Below are 19,261 nucleotides of genomic sequence, written 5' to 3'. Positions count from 1 at the left end.
ACAGTTACTATGCAGTAGTCAGGAGGAATTTATTAAATACTATGACACCTATATAAAGAACACTCACTGGACGACATATTTTGTCCTTTTTGGAGAGGTATCCTTTATATAAAGTGTTTAGTAAGATAGGTTTTGTTGTAATTTAAAGAAATTTTAAAAAATTCCCCCTTCATTACTAAAATTTCACACAATATGAAGTTTGGCTGAGTGAGTTATTAATAGTATTTGTCACAACCAATGCATTTCAACTTCCCACAGACTTATACCATGTAAGTGAAGAATGCCGATTAGATTCACTTACAGAAAATTGCATTCGGTGCTTTGTATCTTGGTTTAAGCTGTCAGAAATGAGAGCTGAAATCTATATTTGTCCATTTGTCTGTTCATATGGGCTTTTCCTGGAAAACACAGGGAAGACACTTTCAGCATGGAGTAGTCACCGAAGCTGCAATTTATTTTGCCATTTTTTATATCAGTTCTTGGAGTAATCCAGGTACCATGGTATATATTTTTAAAAGCTGCCTTCCTAGATATCATGTTTGTTTAAATGGAAGAGTTATAATAAAATGTTTGGTTTATTTTCCATTGTGCAATAATTTTAAGTTATATTTCATGGTTATTGTCTACTTATTGCAATGATATATTGTCAAATGAAGAATGACTGGGTGAGACTGGTCCATGCCTACTTATTGCAATGATATATTGTCAAATGAAGAATGACTGGGTGAGACTGGTCTTGAAAAAGAACAAAGGTCCAAGTCATACAAAATTTTCATCTTGGGATGGTTATTTTTTGGAATATGTTAATGGAGTTTAAGATTTTTATCCTTTGTGCTACACTTTGTATCAACAGATAACGACAAACTCACCCACTCGTGATACGAGTCTAACCAAGATTCTGATTGGGCAGTCATTTTTATATCAGTCAATCATACAACTGAATTTTGAGTGAGATCGAGTTTGGGTGTGAGAAGTTTGTAATATTGGGGTCTTTGCTTTGACTTATGAAGCTGTCTTTCTTATTATTGAATTGATAATTATGATTCAGCCAGAAATGGATCTTAAATAAAGAGGCATCTGTTAAATGGGATAAATCATCTTCCCAGGCCTTGGACAAAAGCCCAACTAATGTTGATAATCCTGTAGCACAGCAGTAAAATCATATAAGAACAAAAAAATCTTTGATTTTTTTTGTATTAACATTTTTCATGGTTACCCATCTTTGTGATTATTCTGGTGCTCGTTTTGTCCCCTTGTCAACAAAGTTGAAAGAGAATGTGATGTTTCACCCATTCATTCGGTTAGGCTTATTCATTTGCAGTCATCTGTGAATTCATGTGTAAATTACAGTCACAGTATCTTGGAACCTATTTCACCTTCGCGTATAAAATTTTGAATGAAGTCACATCTCAAAAAGAGTAACTTGGTCACATCAAATCTATGCCTATGTGACCTAATTTTAGTGATTGAGTTGTTTATTTTTAGATCATTTGCTTATTATATGCACAAAGTCGTAGATCCTATTTCACATAAACTCATGAAAATTGGTACATATATGTGGATGAATCTCAGTATGAGTTATTCAGCTATAAGAAAACAGGTAAGTGTGATCTTTTTTGTGCTTGAGTGCCTTTTGCATTTTAAGCCATTCTTTCATTGCATACTCATTATTTTTGACACTGTTTGACCTAGCCTCTTGAAAATTGGTACGTGGATGCATCTCAACAAGAGTAACTCAACCGTACCAAAGCTAAGTCGCTTTGATCTAATTTTCACATTTTAGTGAGTTTTGTGTATTTAGCAGTTCATTCATTATGCCTTCAATATATTGGATGCTATTGCACCTACAGTTTAAAACTGGTATTTAAATATATCTCACCAGGAGTAATTCTCCCATACTGAAACTACATCCCTGTGACTTGATTTTCATGCTTGAATGACTTTTATTTGTTTTGCCATTTGTGCCCATAACATCTTGGATGCTATTTCACCTGCACCCAAAACAATTACAGAGAGATAGAACATTATGAATTTTGCAGGTTAATTACACATTTTTAGTGAAAGTTCCATATTTTGAATTGTTTTCAAAAATTTTTTGGAATGTCAGAGGAGTTTTATATGTGTACAAAGGTTTGGAAAATTACTTTTGCAGAAATAACATAGACTGATACATAAAATATAGTTCCTCAGTGTAACAAAGGTATTATATGTACATGATAGGAAACTAGTCGATTAGACTGTAAATAGGTGCAAAATGGCAGGGCAGCAGAGGTAAAGAGAAAAGAACATTAGAGGTCATTGTGAAATCTGATGTTTATGGTTTTTGTTTTGGCCCAAAATGTTGAATATTTTCAAGGTTCTGGAATTGGATTCCTGCATATGCCATAATTATTCTCACCAGACCTTGATTGCATAAGCTCCTAGGAAGATGCAGTATGATTGTGTAGAAGTTTGCTTATTTGTATTATCCATCCATTCCAAATGGGTTAGTATCTCTGATATTGGTATGCACATGCATCTCAGTGAGAGTGACACATCACTTGTAAAATAGACCATTGTGATCTAATTTGTATGCTTGCCTGTCTTTTGTATTTTCAGCTATCCATGTCTCATGCCTTTGAACTACACAAAAGCCATATGAAAATTTGTATAGTAAACACTTAAAGTATTTGAACATTTTTATAGGATGCATATCAATGAGAGTCGCACAGTCATACCAAAATTGCATCACTGGGACCTAATTTTTGCATCTCAGTCATACCAAAATTGCATCACTGGGACCTAATTTTTGCATAAGAGTCACTTATGTTTCCTCAGATTTGTTACCCAATCTTCATACATTAGGAATACATCCACCACCTCACACATTCAGCCCTCCCAATGTAAATAAAACCCTATATTTGCCACATGTTTTGGCTTCATTTGGCAATATAAATACTTAAAAGTTGTCTGCTTCCTAAATTGCAAGTGGTACTAGAGTGGTCTTCCCTTGGATAGGATTGACAATGAATCCCAATCAGTTACTACTTCCACTTGTGATCGGAAGCATGATCTTTCTCAAGACTTTGCAAATATTAAATTCACTTGTGCCTTTTTATTATTTGCGGTTTTCTCACCCCAATGAAGTGTACTGGATTAGCTGTGTTTCAGTCGGTTTTTCTCTCTACCTTCATTATAGATGAATAGTTTTCACTTCAGTGTCTGACTTCATTATACAGAAAGTTTATCAGTGCTATTCTTATTACCTGCTTTAAGATATGTAATACTTTACTTTCAATTCAGAACTTACGAATTCTGTCAGCTAATTGATTTGCCTTTGATCATACCTGCAATTATTCCTGAAATTTTTCTGTAATCCCTCAAGAAAAAGTTAACTACAAATTTGAACTGTGCATGCCATTATTTTGCTGTCACTATATACAGGTGTTGGCACACAGGCAGGTAAACTTACACCATATCAAATATCAAAGAAAAGTTTCCATTAAACATTAAATCATCTGATGCAATAGGTTACAAAAAACCATACACTCTCAGAGAACTACAAGAATCTCTTGATCAAGTCTGTGATACTTCAGCACTACCAGATGATATCCATTATAAGCCTTACACTCTCAGAGAACTACAGGACGCTCTTGTTCAAGTCCATGACACATCAGCACCACTGGATGATGTCCGTGATAAACCTTGCACTCTCAGACAACTACAGGACTCTCTTGATCAAGTCCATGATACATCAGCACCACCAGATGATGTCCATGATCTGATAAACTTTTGAGAGGCTTTCTTGATACAGATCTCATTACAAAACATTTTCATAAAATGTGAAAAGGTGTTGATATTCTAGCATTGTGGCAAGAAGCAATAATGATTCAAGTTTCCACACCCAAACAGGACCAGGCCAGCCATTTGAATTATATTATGAGGAAGCTGTATTTGCAAAACAGTGGAACAAAGGATGACTTACAGACTCCTCTGGTATCCTGAATCCAGTAACCTACTGTCATGTTTTCTGTGCGGATTCAGAATGTCTTCACTCTTTACAGTGGAATGGGAGACACCCTTCACTGAAAATCGGTGACTCTCTAAAATATACAGTTGCCTTACAAAGGAAGGGTCAACATCCTTCACAACACAATCTCACTGTGATCTTACCCTTGGCCTTTTTAAGATTGCATCTCTCTTAATCAGTACCTTTGGTCACCCGAGTCCAGAAAATATACCCAGATGTCAATCCCCAGAGCCATTTAGGAGGGAGACCTGTTTGTAGCCAGACGTGAAGTCCTTTGTTTCCATAATGCTTTATCTCGGATTACAAAAACAGATGCTATCTCACTCAGAATCAGTTCTTCATCCATATGGATTGGTGGTCCAAAAAATTAGTCAGTGACCTTTCATCACTGACCCCGAAAGGTTTTGAGTTTCTTTTAATTAGAATATTGAGAGGTTCCCACTCCACTTGAGAAGTCTTATCTTAAGATGAGAGCCTGCTTCTCAGTAAGCCGCAAGCCATCTTGTCAGTTGATGAGATCCCTGCTGATTACCTTTCTATCCTAATTGGTGACTAAAACTTGGCCTATGAGACCCATTCATCAGAGTGTTGGATTATCTGAGGCACCATCTCAGCAAGTGGGAAAAACATCCCCTATTCATGGTGGGAGTGCTAAAGGATCAACCACTAGACATTGCTATATGCACAGGTTCCAACATGATTAACCACATTGCCCACATCCTGCCCTCATTCCACGTGAGTTTAATTTTGCCCCTTCAGAACTGCTTCATGCATATCCGCTGCCTATAGATAAAGACCATAACAAATTGCTTTTGATTACAGCAGGAAATATTTGGAAAGGGCACTCTAATTCTTCTTATAAATTAAAATGTCTTCTGTAACTTTAGAAAGCAAAAATGAACACAGTCCCCTAACTCTTTCTCCCATTGGGAATTTTCTCAGTTGTTGCATGTTCTAGTCGACGATTTTGCCACATCGTATGCATGAGCAAGTTGGTAGAAAACTCAATGTCCCAGCGAAATCAGCCAATAAAATTGTAATTGTATCTTTTGTGGATTCTGGCATGGTTAATTAAGGCAACCATTGAACCATATTCCAGTGCATTCATGACTTGGCTCTTGTACAAGACCTGCTCCTTAGACATCTTAGCTACAGCAATAGAATCAGAGATGAGAGCAGCCATTTTGTTAGACCCATACTGTCTACAGTTATGCCATGATGGTTTGATTTCTCTTATGAAAGCCGATACTTTCCTCCTCAAGAACAGGTTCCTGCTGATGATAATTAGCTCTTTGTCTTGATACAACTATCTTTGGACTCTGAAGGTAATCACTGACAGGAACAGAATGAACACCTTGCTTCTTCTTACCACATGAACAAGGAAGTGACAGTGTTTTGCTGAGGTTCTGTAATCCTGGAACTGATGGGTTTTCCACTTGGGCCGACAATAAACAAAGCCAGGTGGAATTTCTTATCAGCTCATGAGGCTAAGGTGGTCACCACTAGCCTGTTATTCACGTGCAACTGTTCCATAACTGAAATCATCCAAGTCATCAGATGGTAGTCATTCTGAAGCCTTATTTTAATCCTAAAATTTGATATGGTGAGACACAACAGTTTATCTTCCAAAGTCATTCATACAAAGTACACTACCCTACTTTCTCTAGGTTGTGGGAGTACATTTTTTGTGTCCAAACTGCATCTATGTCACACAGGCCCAACTTTAGAGCAAGGGGATGTAACAACTGCTGTCTGTTACATGTTTATGTATTATGATTGGGTAACATATCTGAAAAAGAAAGAAAAAAGAAAATTGAGTAAAATATGTTTCTTCCATGGTACTTACATTATCATAATAGAGACCCACCTTTCCAAGTCATCACCACGGTTACATCTATGGAAGAGCGGTAACAGATGAATGACAAGATTGATGGTTGACAAGATTTGGCTCAGGATATTCCACTGATGGGGGCAACATTTTTATAAATGTGAATTTATCATGTCTCCAAATGGTAACAATAATTTTTATGGGGGTTTTCATTCCATGGACTTCCAAAATTGACATGACACAGTGAAATCCCCACTGGCCTTTTATGTGTCAACAGTATTCAGTAAATGTGACAGTAACATGGTCATTGGAGGGCTTTATTGAAATTGCAGAAGTCTTTCAGATTTGTCTTGATTCTAATTTATATGAGTGTCGATTATAGATCCATTTGCAAGATGAGGTGAGTTGTAATTTTGCTATGAAATTATTTTAACAGCAGATGGTGCTTCTTGAATACATCCTACAGTCATTGCTATAATCAGTGTTCCCCTTCACTTCACAGAATACCCTTTATATATGAACATGTTTGCCAAATAAGAGCCAGAGAAGAGACAAAGTTGCACTCAGATGTGCTAGTGAAAAATCGGTAAAGATGACATAATATCATTTACTAGTTTTATCAGTCACTTTTTTGAAGAAGTGTTTTATGTAAATTTCCCATCAAAAGAAAGACAAGAATATTTTCAGAAAAAAAGAAAGATCTGGAGTCTACAGCTAATGCTTATCTAATACTCATTTCCTCCTACTCCCATTCACACCCCCACACCAAGCTATTTTACCTATCTCCAGATCACCATTTATCATTTTCATATTGCAGGAGTTGAATAACACTGCATTCACATGGGCAAAGACAGGCATGGATCTTGTTAATTGTTTTTGTGGAAAAAGCATTAACATATGTTAAAAACATTGACAGCATTAGTGTGAAAAGTTTTGACAAATGTTAATGCATTGGCAAAATTATTATGGAAAGCATTGTCATATGAAAAGCATTGGCAGTATGAATGTGAAAGAATTGACAAATTTGAATGCATTGACAAAATTATTATGGAAAAAAGCATTGTCATGTGAAAAGCATTGACAAAAATGTGAATGTGTTGTCAAAATTAATGTAAAAAGACGCTAAAATCTATAAAGTGTTGGAAAAAAGAATGTATTAAACACTGACACATGAGAAAACATTTGTAAACTTGATAAAATTAATGTGAAAAACATTTAGAAATGCGAAAGCATTGACAAAAAATAATGTGAAAAGCATCAACTGATGTAATGTATGACAAGCATTGATGTGAAAGTATTGACAAATGAGAATTACATTGACAAATGTACAAAGCATTTAGATTGCTTCTGTGGCCTAGTGGTTAGAGCGTCTGCCTAGGATACGGGAGGTTGTGTGTTTGATCCTAGGCTGAGTCATACCAAAGACTTACAAAAATGGTACTAACAGCTGCTTCGCTTGGTGCTCAGCATTAAGAGGTTAGTGTTAGGACTGGTCAGCCTGATGTCAGGATAATGTGACTGACTGGGACATCATGCTACATCTCTGTGGCATGATGTCCCACTGCTAGACAAAACTATAAACTGCCACAGTGCAGACATCGTAGCAGTATGACTGATTTTTTTAAAAGCTATGTTTATAATTCAAATCACACACACACATAAAGCATTTACTCATGTTTAAAGAACACCCAGTGGAAGTTGATAATGCATCACCATATCAAAATTTTAGGTCCATTTTAGCATGGTCTAATAGGTATACCATTCCAGGTTCCTGAAAACTAAATCAGCAAAATGAGAACTAAAATACATGCCAACATTGTGTTTATGTGTGTGTGTGTGTGATTTGGATTTTTAATGAAGCTTTCAAAAAATTTCAGTCATATCACTACAGTGTCTGCAGTGTGGCAGTTTATAGTGATGTCTATCACTGGGGTATCATGCCGCAGACATGTAGCATGATGTCCCATCCAGTCACTTTATCTGACACCAGGCCGACCAGTCCTAACACTAACTTCTTCAAGTTGAGCGGCTAGCGAGGCAGCTGTTAGTACCATTTTGATAAGTGTTTGATATGACTTGGCTGAGGTTTTATATACCATGAACAGACTGTAAAATATTTCATATTAAAATATCTGCATGCAGACGCAGGTGAAAACACTAGATCTGTTATTTAAAAAAAATAGTTTGAACATCCATATTACACACCAGATAAACGATGAAAGACTAAATAGTTGTTTAGTAAAACAGAAAAACTCACTCAAAAGGAGTCTGTGAATAACATACAAGGTTTAAATTATAAATAAATGCAAGAGAGTGACACATAAAATTAAATTATTAAATATTTCATTTCAAGAAATGCCAGCTGTGGAGTGCAAAATGGTATCACAATAGGACCAAATATATTTTGGACAAGGTACATAACCCTTTTTGGTTTCTGTATGACAGTCAGATATTTGCCCATTATGGTTATCGTATTTCTTGGTCATATTGGGAAAAGGAAACAATGGCTTTAATAATGACATCACCAATTTTTATTTTTTGTGCACGCTATTTATATTTTGGGGAAATTGAACATGGATCACATTCACCAAATGAAGTTTGTTTTGTTGCTGTAAGAATAAAGATAAATACCGGTAGATATAGAGTATCAATGATTAATCTTAAACTAAAATTAAGCTGATAAAGATATTTAGATGCAGTGAATTAAAATAAATCTATGATGTCATTTATGACATAAGTAATGATCTGTTTTGGTCCAGATTTTAGTTTTTACTGTAAATTTACAATTGTTCATTTTTGGGGGTTATCAATAAATTTTTTCTGATATCATCACTGGCATTCAACCATTCAAAAAACACTATCTGACTCAGGAGTTAAACTTGCATTCATTATCAGAAAAGAGTTCTGCATAAATGATAAAGTTTAATGTTATTTTAAAGGGTATTTGTACACAAATAATAAATAGGAGGATAAATGGTATGTTTTTGTCAGCTCATCTGTCTGTTATCAATTACATTTCTGCACAATAACTTGAGTTCTTCAACATCTACATTTACCAAACTTTGCAGATGGGTTGTACTGGCATAAGGACAAGCATATTAATTTGGTTGTCAAAGTTGAAAGGTCAAGGTCATTGCTTGAAAGCAGAGAAATGCATTCTGCACCATGATTTGATTTATCTATGATGTACATTTACAAAACTTTATGGATGGCTTGAATGTGTGGTAAGAAAAAGCTAACCTTTTTTTGCACAATATCATTATGTCTGCATCACATACTTGGACTTGATATTGTGGAAGGTTTGAATTTGTGTAAGTGAAAAGCCTGTTGAATTGGGGTAAAACAGTTTAAATTGGGATAAAACCATTTAAAGCCAAAGAACAATGGTTTCCACATTAGCATCAGTTCTTTATAACAGTCATGGACCGGTGTTTACCATAGGGGTTTAAGATTTACAGTTTTTTTAAAAATACCATCTTTGTCAGGACAAGGGATCTAATCATGTCCATAGAATTACAGCATCAAAAAGCTGCAGCTGAAAGAAGAAAAGTTATTTTTTGCACTAAAAGAATTTCAGTCATCTACATAGAGGACTGTAAAACACAGGGCAGTCGTACAATGTGCCATTGATGGTACTCAAACTTAATGAATTGTCTTATGTGTTTTTTTTGTCAGAAACCATAAAAATGCATAAACTTAAAAGTTAACCAAGTTAAATAAGTAACTTTGATTTTTGCTTTAGGATATTTCAGGGCTTCCCACCCCTCTTCTTGATTCACCAATGTTTGCGGTCAGTATATATGTCCACAGCTTTTTTTGCCTGGTGTTGTCAATGAATCACCTTTATGTTTTTGTGCTTTCATTTCAGCTTTTTGTTCATTTCTGTATGTGCTTGCATTAGAAATATTTTTTAAAATAGTGAACATTTTTTTAATACCCATATATGTCAGTATGTTTTTAGATACAGGTCTGGAATTTAAATACAAATTAATGAAGATATGTTCTACAAATTGCTGTGGCTGTCTGGGCCAGCAGTTAGGAGCTATATCATAAAGATATTTGCAGAACTTAATTTGGAAAGAAGCCATTTAAGACAATGGTGTCAGTGTGAAATTAGTAGCTATGTATCACTGATTTCTCATGTGCTTCAATTATGAGCCATGCATTTTAAAAAAATTTAAGATTTGGTTCTATTAAGTCACCTTGTGACGGTAACATTTTAAGTAAAGATGTTCTAGTTACAAAGTAAATTTTCTCAGTTATGTTTTTATTGTTGTCTTTTGCATGTTTCCTAAAGCCTTTGTTTGATATGAATAGATATCTACAAACAACTGTTTGATTCACCTTCAAATAGGAATTGTTCAGGAATAGATACAAAAGAAAACAGCACAGTCTATAAATTCTGAATTACACTGAATCTTTTTTTGGTCCAACATCATTTATCCAAATGTCTAGGTAGCCATATAACTTTCTGAGAATTGATGAACTCTGTCAATCCTTGAGACAGTTGGTTAAATGTGAATTCTCCACCACTCCACCAGAAAAGGATGCCAGCAAAAATATCTCTTATAATGGTGGTCAGTTTCATAAACTGTTTCTACCATTCTACATCATTTTGTACACTCATAGAAAGAAAAGTATTTTGTTCTGTGCTGTTTCAGATTCTTCCTATTTCTTGTGCTTTGTGTATTTCAAACAGAGAACTTGACTTTGCTTATTTATAGCAGTTCATGCAAACAATGATTTAATTATTTGATTCATTTTATCATTTAATTGTACACATATAAAAACTCATAATAATACAGGCAATAATGCATAACACTAACTCGTTTCAACTTCCTCACACAATCTCTTTCTCTCAAAAGCCAGATTAACACTCCATTGAATAGGTGAATAAGCACAATGACTACTGTAACACTCTGCCTTCATATATGTATATGAAGAGAATATAGGACAAATTTATGTTTACATTGTTTGCAGTGCACATTTTTACACTTTACATTTTTTATGTATATTACTATACCTACTATCCAGTAAGTAGATCATTTAACAAGGTAAAATAATTGTACCATCAAATCCTTAATCTCCAGGAAGTAAGAGAATTTACCTCTTAAAATCATGTGACATATTGATAAAAGTTTATTTGCAAAGGACCATGAGATTGACATTGTTTAAGGCAGCATATAATTACTTTATGCAAAAAGCCCCTAAGGACCATGTTGAGGTAAAAATAGAGGACTAACTCAGCTCTATCAGTGAACAAAGCTCAGACATGGCATCAGATAGTATCAGTTAGGTGCTTAGTTGTTCATTTTCCCAGGTCAGGCCTCACATCTATATTGTTTTCATAAATTCGTTAAAATTTGTTTATTAAGAACACTCATTGAACACAAAATTGTGTCTTTCATGTCCCAGAGTTTGAAGTTAGGAAAATAATTTGTGAATTATATCTTACACGAGCAAGTGCCCTTCTTATTGATATGTCTGTTACCATAACGACAGGTTTTATACTTTCATAATGACAGATTTTATGATATCATAATGATAGATTTACTTTTATAAATATCTGTGTGTGTATGTGTGTGTGCATGTGTGTGATTTAGATTTTTAATGTAGCCTTAACATCTTTAGTCATATTGCTACAATATTAGCAGCTATTATGAATCTGCAATTTAAAAAAAATGTGTTCTTTTAATTTTTCTGAAGTCCTCAGGTTCATGGATCGACAAAACAAAAAGTACAATGTGCCATACATGTCGATAAGTTGGGTCTGACTGTAAACAGTATAGACTTTGATCTGCCGTAATATACTGCAGATGAGGGTCTACATTGTTTGTTCTGCTGATTACTCCTTACAAACCACATTGACCCCGATCTGCTGGCATATTGTGTGATAACAGATCTTGGTCTGTGTAGTTTACAGTTAGAACCAACTTGTACAATATATAATTTTAGGTGTGTATTAGTATTTAATAGCACATCATCATGGTACTCAATGCATGTGCTAATCAAAAGTGATGTCTGAAAAATTGTGAGAATGAAAAATTGTACAGAAATTAGGATGAGAAAGTAATAAGCTAATGTATTTATGCATTCAGCATGGAAGTTTCCTTACTTAATTTCACTTTGTTTTCATGATCACATGCTAAGATGATTCCTGTCTTTTTGGTTCAGACATCTCTATAGCTTCATGTTTCCTTGGTTTGCCATCCCATAATGATCTTCCAACCCACATACACCTGCATCTTCTGCCTGCAGCCCCCTCTAGTTCTTGCTTGTTTCTGTTCTCATTTCTTACAAATGAGAATAGTTGTCTATTACCACATGTATATTTTGTGGAATATGATCAGCCAGTGTAGAAATTAATGTTCAGGTATACCATGTTCATTTAAAATTTTGAAGAAGACAAGTGTATGTATGTATGTATGTATGTATGTATGTATGTATGTATGTATGTATGTATGTTTGGATGTATGTATGTATGTATGTATGTATGTATGTATGTATGTATGTATGTTTGGATGGATAGGGTGTTATGTCTCATGAGCATGATCCTAGCTATATAATGCAGAATCAGTTTAGGTATCTCAAAAAGGATATACTGGGTAGTAATAAGGTAAAAGAGGTTATAATCCTTAAAATACAAAGTCAGATCTTTTATATATAAACTGTATTCATTATTTGATAAGTACTATAAATAATTATATTTGGACTTCAGCTAGAACTTAGGGAAATTGAATAATTTGAGCTGTGAAAATTGATGCACTTTATTTATCCGTCTGTTATATGCATTCAACTGCAAATAGTACAGATCTAGATCTGCAATCATGTTATGTACAGGCAGATCAGGATCTGTATTGCTTGTATTCTTGACCCCATGTGAGTTAGAAAAGACACCATGTGACTGTCTGTGTGGGTTCAAAGCTTGAGTTTGTGAGAAACCTTGCCTTTAGTTTCAATGGGCCAGTGGTTCTTCTTAGGGTTTTATTGGTTCTTCCTCCACCAAGTACTTTCTGAAAGCTATGTAAAGCGTATCATATGCTGAAAATGGCATGAAACCCATTAAAATTTAATCTTCCATGATAAAAGCAGGGGGCCAGCCTAATAAATGGATTATAAAATATTGGGAGTTGGGTTTATTGTCAGACAAAATATCATCAGTAAATATTTCCAAATTTTTTCTACAAATGGTGAATGAATTTATCGTGGGATAAGTAAAGTTGTTATATGAGCTAATGATGGGATAAGTATGGTAGTAGCATGGGTTTAACTTGGAATAAGTATGGTATAATGAATACTTTTGGTTATAGTAAGGGCTCCTCAGTGGATAAGAATGGCAATAGGATGGGCTTCTCATGGGGTAACTATTACAGCTTTTCCCTGTTATAACATGTTTGTCAGGGTCCATAGGTGCTTATCACATTATATGGTAAACCACAATATATTGGGGATTGCAATGTGTTTAGAACTGTAATATATTGGGAATAGTATATTCTGTCAAACCTATATGTATTTGGTGCTTTCAAAATTTCTTAAACAATTGTTTTTCAAAATAGAAATGAAGGTTTAAGACTAAGTTTTCCTTCAACCCTTATTGTTATCCACTGGCATGATTTCAGTGGTGTCCATAGTAGCACCACATTATACCTCTAATCACTTCAACATAAGGCATGTTATAATGAGGGAGAGCTGTATGGGTTTATCATGGGATAAATACAGTAGTAATAAAGGCTGGGATAGGTATGATAGTATTATGGCTTATCCAGGGATAAGTATGGTAGTAGTATGGACTTATCTTGGGATAAGTATGGTGGTATTGTGAATTTATCCTGGGATATTTATGATAGTAGTATGGGTTTATCATGGGATAGTTATGGTAGTAGTATGATTTTATCCTGGGATAAGTATGGTAGTAAGTGGAGGGGCTTATCATGGGATAAGTATGGTAGTAGAATGGGGTTATTGGGTATGTATGGTAGTAGTATGGGCTTATCATGATATAAGTATGGTAATGCTGCATGAATGAACTTGTTAAGAAGCATTCGATTTGTTCAATAAAGAAATGTTAAAGAGTTTTCTTGTATGTTATATCTAAATAATGGTCGTTTGTGCTTAGTATATTTTCCTTATTAACCTTACTAGGGTAGCTAGAAACTGAGCTCCACATCATACATTTGATTTGTTATATGTATATTTTTTAAATTAAAGTCATGTCACTCATGTATTATTAGTATGATAAATATTATATATCATGAAATTTCGATTTGGATGTATTATCGTCAATTTCATATAATGTTTATGAAATCAATAATGATGTCCAATTTTGTAAGAACAGTGCATAATGTGCAGGTAGAAATGGCATTAAATCATGACATCATTGATATCTTAGTCCCATGAAAACTTCAAGACATTTAATGTAAAACGGCATTTTTGTGACCTCTGTTGCATTAAATAATTTTTTTAAAAGAAAGGAAAATATTTAATTGCATTAACAATCCTGTCAAACAAATGTATGCAAGACAATGGGAAATCATTGGTGATTTATGACCTGCTATAAATTGACAGTGCAGGTTTTCTTTGTAGAAGTCCATGACCAGATATATATAAAAATAATTCATGTTCTAATTTTCATCATTCATTTACTATTATTCTTGATATTAATTTTTAATTTCTTCAGAATTCACGTGAGGAAGTGATCACAGCAACAGCATACCTGGAGTTGTTTCTGAGGAAAGTGACAGAGCCAGCACTAATCAAGACATTTCTGATATTCATTTTGACAGAGAAAAATGATGAAATTGTCATCCTGGAATCCCTGATTACACGCATCAACAGTAGCTCTAAGGTATGTGAAGGATACAGATCTGTAAAGGTAAAGTTTTTGACAGAAAATTTTCTAGAATTGGGGTGTTACTGTATCAAATTTAACCAACATGTTTTTAAAAAAGTGTCAATTATTGAAGAAAGTTCAGTCATCATGAATCTTGTTTTTGCATATAATGCTACTTTTGGCCACTGATCTCTCGTTCTGTCCATCTGTCTGTCCAATAGTCAGTCCAGTTAAGATGAACATTTAAGTTTTCAGATTCATTGATTGGGTATTGTGTTCCATGGACATGCATCTATTTAAAGTGTGACATTTATATGGCTAATGACTGTATTCACTTATATTTTTTGTTTACTTTTTATTTAGTTTCCATGTACATATGTGTACATATTCACTTAATGCTGTTCTGAGACTTTGTACCTGTTCAGCTACTACGAAATTTAACATTAATCTAAAAAAATGTGTTTTGTTTATTTTAGCTGTCCACTGTGTCCCTTGCATTGTTCTACACCCTGGTCAACCTGAACTGTGAAGATGTGATGTTCCAGCTTGTGTTCAGGTAACCATTGTCACTTTATTGCCAGTTTCCAGCTTCCTCATACACAGCTCAAGTGGCAGAAATTGTCAACAGGTGAAAATAGAAATTATATAAGATCAAAATTTTGATATCATTATGGTATGCTGGCCACAGCAAACAGGTTACCTTTATTTGTTGCCTCTTATGGCAGAAGGGCACATTGGGCTTGTTGCCTCTTATGGCAAAAGGGCACATTGGGCTTGTTCCACATACATATTATTTTTGTTTTACCATATGCAAGCATTAAAAACTGCACACAAGTAAGGTCCCTATAAACCCAAGTAATGCATCATTGGAAAGTCAGACCACTCGGCAGTTCAGATCCATTTTCCTCCACCCAAAAAGTAAAATCATCTGTATTTTGTTTGATGAGTTGGGAAAAGTTCACCAGAGTAATAATTCAACTCAGCAACATAGATTCTTTGGACACACTTATAATCAAAATTTCTTCCTGCAGCAGTCCAGCTTGAGAATATTTAGATGACCATTGTAGGCATTGTACATCACATGTACAAAAACAGTACCATAGTGAATGGGATATTGGTGAAGAAAAAAAACATAAGGTGGAACAAGGAAAATACGATAGGAAAATGATGTATTGAAGTATGTCTAAATTTGATGTGGTATTTTTACACCTAATTCTCAGTCTCTTTTTGAACTTCCCACATATTAAAAAACTGCCTCTGTTGTGCCATGAGGGGGAAAATGAGACTTTCCAGACTGGTGCTGGAAGTCCCAGACCCAATTGGAACTGAAAGGAAACATAGGAAAAGGAAGAAGGGGTGGGTGTTAACCTGTTCTTTTTCCCAAGAGGATGCATGATACTCCCTAACCCCAGTTTGGGGGGGGGGAGACTAGAAAGTCTGGTAGTGTCAGAAATGTATGCCCAGTGGTGAATATTTGTCCTGCCCAGAATCTGGTGACAGATGCTGGATGACCAATATCTGTTACTTTGCCATCAAGTGGGATACATTTCTGGAAGCACTGCATGAGCACAAAATTCAGCTTAATTCAAGAAAATGACATAAACAACAATAAAAAAAAACAAACACAGGGACTTGGAGCAAATGTCATTTGCAGTACAAAATTGATAATATTGATGGAAACTGTGGTAAATACACTTCAATTAGAGAAATTCTTGAGCACCCAGAGACACATGGTATCACCACATGAAGTCCAGGGAAAAGAAGGATGATATCTTTAATGATGATAGTGCCCAAGGCAGAAAGACTGTTGGTTTTTTATGTGTCCAGACCTCCAGATATAATTGGAAGAGGGAATTTTTATCTTGGATTGGAGACTAAAACCAGAAATAGAGATAGCAAATTAATAATAGCAGGTAAGCACTACAGGTATATCCTGCTTAACGCTGGGGATCAGAAGTATGACTTCTAGTGAAAATACAAATATGGAAGCAATTATTCCCATAGTAATTAATGTATTAGTAGGAGAGATGCATGCACATAGTTATAAAAAAATCAACAAGGATTAACAGAAATGCAGCTATGTTTTATTTAATTGCAAATGAAAACAAACAGTACATATTAAAACAAAAAAACACAGTTTATAACATTTTTAAAGATTGTCTTCACCATCATTGTATGTAGATTTTTTTTATAGATGTGCAACATCAACAGCTTTCTCATTTTTGTCCATCCATCAGATTACCTCCATTTTAACTTCTAAAGTTGCACTCTTTTGTGCCTTCTTTGTAATGCATCCACAACCAGAATTTATCAGCATCCTTTAGAGGGAACTTGGGGAGCATGATGGCTGTTGATTGTAGAGATATTTTGATGAAAATAACAATCATGGAGCTGTGATCTAAATGCTACAAATAGAGAACAAAGACTAGGGTGTTATTGTTCCATATCAGCTTGCAACATCGGATATTCTTAGTAAAATCGTGCACGTCTCTTGTGACTGGTCAGGCATGAGCACAAGCATCGTTATAAAACAAATAACCAAAAACTTAAAGTGAAAAAGGGACTAAATTATTTGGCTATATGAAGATGAAACAACAATGAGCAGATAGATGTATTACAGGGTGTTTAATTCAAATTAGTTGTACTCTCCACAACTACATACTTATTCTTATGTACTTTTGTTGTCACTAAAATCTGAGTTGTTATGTCAGTTAATTACTTTCTGGTAAATGTTACGATACTCATCAGTTCTGTTCATTTTTCTGTTTTGGAGTATGAAATGAACCTGAATAGCAGAGAGGTCAGGAGCCGAGTGATCTAAAGCGCTCTTCGTTACGGATCACTGTCATCTCACCTCTGTCTGCGGCGGTTCGAGTCTAAGATTCAGCCAATGTGGGCATGTGAGAAAGCTTGCCAGTAGCTTCTCGTGGGTCGGTGGTTCTTTCCGGGGTTTTCCGGGTTCTTCCTCCACCATTAATACTGGCCGCCATGTATAGCCTATCGTGCTGAAAAATGGCGTTAAACCCCACAACAACAACAACAACAACAGAGAGGTCAGGATGTTTCCAATCAGTGTTCACTTTCCTTATCTCTGTATATTCAGACTGTGGCTGAAATTGGTCCCTGTGAACTGCAATTATTTCCAATTACTGCTTATATTCTTTTTCTCAGTTTACAATATATTATTCTCAGTGTTATAATGATGCATTTAATCCCTGTGCTTATTTTGGTGACTAAAAAGTAATGTCATTTATTTCTACATCCCCAAATCAACAGGAGAAAATACTTTTTAAACAGAGAACCAATCTAGAAATTCCATAATACGTCCGCCCCAGTTTGCAGTATTATGGAATTATTAGTTAAATCAATGATTTGTTAAACATGTAAGTAAGATTAAGATGGAAGGAAAGATCATTCATTTCCATTTAATACCTCTGCATGTGATTCAAGGCTGCATCTGGTAATTTTACTATGAAATTTAAATGGACACAAGTTACATTCGAAGTAGAATGTGTATACTATTACACCTGATGTCTATTTAGACAGTGGTCACTGCTCCACTGGTCTAGTGGTTAGAGCATCTGCCTCAGAAGCAGAAGGTTGTGGGTTCGAACCCTGGCTGAGTCATACCAGAGATTTATAAAAATGGTACTAGTAGCTGCCTTGCTAGGCGCTCAGCATTAAGAGGATATTATTAGGACTGGTTGGCCTGGTGTCAAGATAATGTGACTGGATGGGACATCATGCTACATGTCTGCAGCATGATGCCCCAGTGCTAGACATCACTGTAAACGGCCATACTGCAGACATTGTAGCGATATGACTGAAAAATTGTTAAAGCTGCATTAAAAGTCCTAAACACACACTACACACACACACACACACACACACACACACACACACACTCTTGAGACAGTGGCTGAAGCATGTCTGTATATTTAGACTGGCTGAAATGTGTCTATATTCAAACTGGCTGAAACATGTATATTCAAAGAGTGGCTGAAATGTATATATTTTCAGACTGTGGCATCAATATGTCTATATATTTAGACAGGCTGAAACATTCTGACTGGGTAAAATATGTCTGTGTATTTAGACTGGCTGAAATGTGTCAATATTCAAACTGGCTGAAACATGTATTTTCAGAGAGTGGCTGAAACATGTCTGTATATTCACGCTGTAGCTGAAACATTTTTTTCAGTCTGTCATAGTTTTGCTGGTTTGAACTCTGGCTAAGTTATACCAAAGATTAATAAAAATGGTACTAGCAGCTGTCTCACTTGGCACTCATCATTAAGAGGATAGTGTTAGGACTTGGTGTCAGGGTAATGTTGGGTGGGACATAATGCCATATGTCTGTGGCATGATGCCCCAGTGCTAGACATCACTATAAAGTGCCACACTGCAGACATTGTAGCTATTTAACTCAGATTGTTTAATTCTATGTTAAAAATCCTGCTTGCACACATGTTTATATTTCTAGATTGAATTAATGGCTTCTCATGAAAATAATCATGACATTTTAGTTTGTCATAGAGACATTGACACGGGATTGTTATCAGCAAGGATCAAGAATGAAATTACAAGAGGTGAG

General features: G+C 35.1%; 1 protein-coding gene across 3 annotated transcripts in view; it reads left to right on the top strand.

Annotated features, from left to right (window-relative positions):
- Positions 1-19,261, top strand: part of LOC149796726 (FHF complex subunit HOOK-interacting protein 1B-like) — an 87,852-nt gene that overhangs the window by 13,786 nt on the left and 54,805 nt on the right. For 2 of the 3 annotated variants that reach the window (XM_089961375.1, XM_089961372.1), the window contains exons 5-7: positions 9,580-9,627; positions 14,515-14,682; positions 15,144-15,223. In XM_089961375.1, coding sequence (XP_089817501.1) covers positions 9,580-9,627; positions 14,515-14,682; positions 15,144-15,223 — 296 coding nt within the window. The remainder of the gene's footprint in view (positions 1-9,579; positions 9,628-14,514; positions 14,683-15,143; positions 15,224-19,261) is intronic. The other variant, XM_089961373.1, reaches the window with a different exon arrangement.

The sequence above is a fragment of the Sinohyriopsis cumingii genome, chromosome 6 (assembly GCF_028554795.1).
Source record: "Sinohyriopsis cumingii isolate HCF-2022 chromosome 6, ASM2855479v2, whole genome shotgun sequence".
NCBI classification, from domain to species: domain Eukaryota; kingdom Metazoa; phylum Mollusca; class Bivalvia; order Unionida; family Unionidae; genus Sinohyriopsis; species Sinohyriopsis cumingii.
This window is presented reverse-complemented; position numbering and strand designations above follow the sequence as displayed.